The sequence below is a fragment of the Embiotoca jacksoni genome, unplaced genomic scaffold (assembly GCF_022577435.1).
Source record: "Embiotoca jacksoni isolate LCO1_2020_lvr unplaced genomic scaffold, fEmbJac1.0.p SCAF_30, whole genome shotgun sequence".
Lineage (NCBI taxonomy): Eukaryota > Metazoa > Chordata > Actinopteri > Embiotocidae > Embiotoca > Embiotoca jacksoni.
In genome coordinates this window covers 3,685,611-3,692,132 of record NW_027185382.1, presented here as the reverse complement: position 1 = coordinate 3,692,132, position 6,522 = coordinate 3,685,611, and the positions used below count along the sequence as shown (strand labels likewise).

Sequence of the window (6,522 nt, the reverse complement as noted above, 5' to 3'; positions counted from 1 at the left end):
TAACATGCTACTAATCTAGATACCGCGAGACTTTGATAATAGTTTGTCGCGATATCGCAAATATATTATTACAAATAAATAAATAATAGTGTTTACCCCAGTAGAGCAAATTGTTAGTTGTATTATCCCATCTTCACTTGCTTCTAACAAAGTTTGCAAAATCTGTTTCACCTTTTAATGCCCTAAAATAAAAATAAAATAAAAAGTGAATTCCTATATCGCACATCTGGGCATTGCAGAAGGGCTAGGGGTAGATAATGTCCGGCATTGTTTTGTTTGTTTCACATTTTTCTGTAAATTAAACCTGTCAAGTTCAACTGCACTGAAGAGGAAATGCTGTTTTCTCTGTTATTGTTTTGTTTGTTTGTTTTTCCATTATGTGGTGTTTTTTGCTGACACATTTATAACTCACATTCTGACTCTTTCGTTAACAGCATTTTCAAAGAGGCTGGGACATTTGCATTTCTGCATTTTCATGTGCGAACTACTGGCTGGGTGTGGGTGGAGGTCTACCAGAATTAAACACGACATGAATTCCGAGCAACTTGTAGGTTTCGAACCACAAATACAAACTGCGCACTGATATTTTCTGTGGTTTTTGGTTAGTTCCAATTTTGGGTGCCCACATAAACACAGGATGTGGATTCATTGAAAGTAAGATGCTGTTGAGAAGCTTGTTAATGTAGGTCACCTCAACACTGCGTCCCATTTCCACTTTTCATGAACGCCATCGGTTTTGGAAACATGGTGAACCTCATGACAACCGAACAAAACAAGCAAACCTTTCATAAACTTCTGTATGTCCTGTACTAAAGTAACAACTAACATCTGGATTAACTTTGCACAGTGAAGCTTTAATTCCCAAACTGTTGCAAAATCATTATACAAACATCTTTACCGCATTCACTCACGTTAAACTACTTCATTGATTCAATTTAATTCAATTAAATTAGTATGTATATAGCTCCAAATCACAACATAAATCACCTCAGGGCTTTTAACATATTAAAGTCCTTAGAAAACAATTTCGCAATGTTATAGAGAGAAACCCAACAATTCAACTATTTCCACATGAGCAACAGTTTGAAGGAAAACTCGTGTTTAACAGATAGAAACCTCCAACAGAACGAGACTCAAAGGTGATCTGCTTTAACCGGTTGGGGTGAGGGTAGAGCAGAGAGAAATAAAATGACAACATAGAGATACAATACAATACGCAATAAATAAAGACAATACAATTTGAATTGGGCAGGTTAATAGGGGCATTTATGATGAATAAAAAAAGGATAAAGGGAAATTAATTTGTTTGCCATGACTGCAGCTCACACACCACATCAAATCCTTTTGAAGGGTGTTTCTGGTTGAAATGACACTTCCTTCCTTGAACTTTGCTTCATATTACTTATTTCAGCACAAGCAAAAACAACACATTCAGTTCAGTTTCCTGTCTTGTTTGATCATTATCACTTTATTAATTTGAATAAATCATTTTAACCGTGTTGCAGCTGAAAGTGGACCAATATGAACACAAAGACAGAAGAAACCAAAAACCTTCTGACCTTTCTTTCTTGTTTGCTTATGTGTGAACCACCCTGTAACTTTCCACTTCAAGTCTGTAACTTTCCACTGTTGCAGAGGCTTTTGTCAATGTGATCTTCACTGAGCAGTGGCATACATGCTTTTATTATTATGTTTCACATATCATGACCTGCTGATTTATGTCATTCCTCAGGCCTTCTGTTCTTGTTTTACTTTGATATTTTTTTGTTACTAAAGAGCATCTTGTACTGCACTTTCCAGAAGCTTTTCCAGAAGCTTTTATTTCCAGTCTGTGCTTACAGTGAATTTATAAATTACACAGCTTTTTTTTTTTTTGCTTTTTTTTCCCCCGGCAAACCATAATGAACCTGCACAGGCACTTCACAGCCGATGAAATGAAATTGTATTTGAATGACATCCCATCAACATAAACAGAGACTGACCTTGATGGCTTCATCATTATTTACTGTGTATTACAGCTGATTTGAGAGCTCAGATGTGGGGAACAACTCTTAGGGCCTTATATCCTCCGGTGGGGCCATTCTGGCCATCACTGACTTCTTTTAAATCACTTCTTAAAACCCATTTTTATAGAATTGCTTTGAAGTGATGTCGTCCTTTTATGCAGTTCTTTTGTTCCCTTGTTTTTGTTTGTTTTATTCATTTATTTATTTGTTTGTTTTCTATTCCATTTGCTCGTTTTGGTTATTTGTTTGGGTTTCTTGCATTCATTACCGTTATGATATGGTCTTTTTTGCTTCCTGTTTTCTTGAATGTTTACCGGTATTGACGTTATGTTTGACTTTACTTTGCTTCTCTGTAAAGCACTTTGTAAACTGTTTTTAAAGGTGCTATATAAATAAATGTATTATTATTATTATTTATTATTATTATTATTAAAACCAGCACCTTCGTTTATTTTGAGAAAAGTCATATCACATATCATAGTGCAAAATACCAATAAAGTTAATTTGGCTTGACAGATTCTCTTGCATAGAATAAGTTTAAAACTTCCATCAGTTTAAGTGCACGTGTTACAGAATTATACTTCCTGGATCAATCAAGGAGAGTCCTCCCCTTTACATCTGTAATTATCATATCTTACAAATGAATACAGGAACATCACAATTCACAATTCATTTAAATGAAACTAAAATCATTTGAGTAGAAGCGCCCTTTGAGGTAAGTGTAGAAAACCCATCTCATCTTTGAACATTGCTCTTTGAACACATACTCAGTTTGTTTGCATCAAGTGCACCAGTTAAAAAAAAAAATGGGTGTTAAAAATGACAACGTATAAAAGACTGAGGAGAAAAAGTTAAACATAATAGGATTATTTACATATTTCCATTAAATTTACATACACTATGAATTCCCACAACATGAACACATCCCCATTGGAAAAAAAAAAATTCAAGAATATGTTTTCGTAGCCGTACACAACACGTGTCACAGTTCAATTTTGTTGAACACTGAAGTCATTAAACATAGTTTCACGTATATGTGTGTGGAAATACATCTTTAAATCCTTTTAAAATGACAAATTGCATTTTAACAAAAATGGTGAAAGAACTCGTCCTGTTCACCATGCTCTTTGTCAATAAAGTTAAAGGTTAACTTGCTTACCTGCAGACCCGTTCTTCGTGTAAATTATATTCAAAGGTGGCCCACTGCTGGGAATCGAGCCTACAAGGAGAAATAGACAAAGAGAAAGATCCCGACAGAGCAAATCACCACCAGTCCTACATTTAGGATAATTCTAGTTCCTGCAGGTTCGTGGAGAAGCTCATCCAAGGTCTTCTCCTGCTCCTGAGCTGTAATGGCCTGAGCTGTGGACGGTTTCTCCGTGAAGCCACAAAACAGCTCTAAAGTCTTCATCCAGCTTCCAGCCTCCAATTCTCTTCCAAAACAGGCCTCCTCTTCCACCTCCTCCCCCCTCACTCCTCGTCCTTCTCCCTCTTCTACCATTCTGGGGTCAGGAATCGGCGCATAGCCTTTCTGGATTGGACGGTGGGTTTCTGAGTCATTGGCTGTGACTGTGCCACCATTTTCATGATTTGGTTGGTTTTGACACTCTTCGTTACCAAGGACACCGTTTCCATTTAAGGTTGCATGGTTCAGAGGTTTCAACGTGTTCATCTCTTCTCCAGGTTTCTCTTTCTCCTGCTCTGTGAGCTTCTTTCTCTTCTTCAGCCCCCACAGAGTTGTGGTTCTGATTTGTTCTTCTCCGGGCGGAGGAGTGCAGAGACTCACAACAACAACCACCAAAGCTGACACCCAAAACAAGATGGCTGCCACATACATGAAATGGACATCTTTGATGAAAGATGGCCGTTCGTCAGGCTGACTGCAGTGTGGTTTGTGGTACACAAACGCCAAAACCAAGCGCAGAGCTCCGAGCGTAAACCCGACCATCCCACCCCAAAAGGCCCCTGTTTCATTACAGCGGTGCCACAGGATACCGAGCAAGAACAGAGCTGCTATAGGTGGAGTCAGGTAATCTGACACTTCTTGGATGTAGTAGAACATCTGGCCTCCTTGCATCTCGATGATGACCGGTACCCAGGCGATGCTGACGACCACCATGAAAACGACAAACAGTCGGCCCACCATCACCAGCTCTTTGGGCGACACCTGCTTTCGCAGCATCTTGTAAATATCCAGTGTGAATATGGTGCTTGCAGAGTTGAAGATCGAGTCCAGGTCACTCATCAGAGCTGCAATCATGACGGCCATCATCAAGCCGCGAAGGCCGACGGGCATCACCGTCATGACGAGCCGCGGGTAAGCCACATTGCTGCAGCCGGCTGCAAAGCCACACACCTCCATGCAGTGCTCTGGACTGATACAGGCCAACTCTTCAGCAAAGAGGATCCTGGAAATCATCCCTGGAGTCACATAGTTTTGGTGATTAGTGACTCTCCACTCAGGGTTTTAGTTCTGACTCAATCAAAAGAAAATGAACGGCTCTACCTGGGATGACGATGACAAACAACGGCAGGATTTTGAGGAAGCCGGCCATGATGGTTGACCCTTTAGCATGAGCAATATTCTTCGCTGCCAGAACTCGCTGTACAATCACTTGATCTGCACACCAGTACCTGAAACACAGCGACAAAGATTAGATTTGACAATTAGTCTGCTGCACAGCATGGAACTGTAATATAACAAACATTATGGGTCACACGCCGTTTACATGGTTAAGAAAGGAGGAAAAACAACAGTACCATATTGAGGCGGGAGTCTGGCCCAGTAAGAAACCGGGCCAAGGCAGGTCTGTGTCCATCGGACCTCGGAGGATCTTCAGAGCGTCTGGTTTTGGGCTGAGCTGGTGGACGCAGGATTCAGGAATTGTCAGATTAGTGAAGTTTGGAGTAGCCTGCATGTACTTGGTCCTCACCCCTGAAATGACAAGGCGACACATGGTTGAGCATTGTTTGATTAATTACTTGGAATAAATGTATGAATTAAATGCACAAAGGAGAAATAAAGACCTTCAAGTCCTCCCACTTTGAAGAGGCTGATGCCCATCAGACAGAGAGCTCCGGCAATCATGAGGAATGCTTGGACCGTGTCTGTGTAGATGACGGCAACCAGCCCTCCGGTGACTGTCAGTATAGCAGTCATGCCGATGAGGAGGATGATTGACAGGTAGAGGTTCCACCCTAACGACTCCTGGATGAACAAGGCTCCAGAATAGAGATCCACAGACAGCTTGGTGAAAATGTAAAGGACAAGAGATAAAGCAGCAAAATACACCTTCAGTCGCTGGCCTCCGAATCGTTTGGACAGGTACTCCGGCATCGTGTAGACTCCAGACTGAATATACACAGGGATAAACATCCAGCCCAACAGCTGGAGCAGTAGTAGAGCATTGATCTCCCATGCGGCCACACCGAGGCCGCTGGCAGCACCTGATCCAGCCAGTCCAATGAAGTGCTCACTTCCTATGTTGCTGACGAAGAGAGAAGCTCCGATAACTGCCCAGTTCATGGACCGACCAGCGAGGAAGTAGCCGCTCACCGTGCTCCGGTTGGTTTTCCTCATCGCCAGAAAGCCGACCGCTAACACCAGTATGAAGTAGACCGCTACAACGATGATGTCTGCTGTGTCCATGGTGGCTCTGGAGGCTCTGGGGGCCATGTTGGAACACTTTTATTACTGTTTAACAGAACTTAACTAAATTCTGAGCTGTTGTGCACAATCTTTGCACTCAATGTCGAATTTTCATTTCCTGAAGTTCAGAAAACTCTCTTTAAATCTCATCTGATGAACTTCAGCGCATCAGTGCTGAGTTTTCGATCCATTATAGTTAACCTCAGAATCACAAAGGTCATCTGGATCCTGCAACAAACACAAAGCAGAACAGGTCATAAGTGATGAACAACTAGAAAACCCTGCAGAAGACTGCAACAGATGATTAACGCCTGCTTGCAGTGCAGCTGTGAACTTTGGGAATACCCTACTTCCCTGTCTCAAAGCCAAGTTTAAATTTCCATTTAACACCGGGGAAAAAAACAACTGACATGTAACAGCATCGCACGAAGTTCATGTTTACTCTCCTGCAACAGATGTACTCTTACCTGGGGACCGTGTCTACACCTTTACACATGTCGCCTTTCCAAACACGTAAAAAAAGAAAAAAAAGAAAAGGGGATCAATCTTTGCTCTTAAACTGCGCGGGAGAGAATCCCATAAACCCTGTGATGTCATAGTGATGTCATCCGGGTTACTTCAGTTTAGGCTTGTGAACTGTACCTTTTTAGAGGAAACTGTTAGATACTGGAGGGGTGTAATTTAAAAGATAGAGACATTTAGCAGGTCGGGTAGGTCATAAAAAAAAGCTCCGATCAAGTGACATTATGATGAGCTCATAAAAAAGGACAAGTACCTGGTACAAGCTGGTGTGTTGACATTTGCAGGGCAGCATATCTGAGCTGCTCTCTAAAAACTGTAGTGTTTTCACAAGCCACAACACAGTAC

At 41.4% G+C, this 6,522-nt stretch overlaps 1 protein-coding gene across 1 annotated transcript; it reads right to left on the bottom strand.

Annotated features, from left to right (window-relative positions):
• Nucleotides 1–855: 855 nt before the first annotated feature.
• Nucleotides 856–5,682, bottom strand: LOC138206994 (sodium/myo-inositol cotransporter-like). The gene is made up of 4 exons (XM_069163953.1): nt 5,034–5,682; nt 4,767–4,941; nt 4,513–4,640; nt 856–4,427 (listed from the first exon to the last, which is right to left on the bottom strand). Exons 1-4 carry the CDS (start codon nt 5,680–5,682, stop codon nt 3,226–3,228), a joined length of 2,154 nt encoding a protein of 717 aa, XP_069020054.1. The 3' UTR covers nt 856–3,225.
• Between the last annotated feature and the right edge of the window lie 840 nt (nt 5,683–6,522).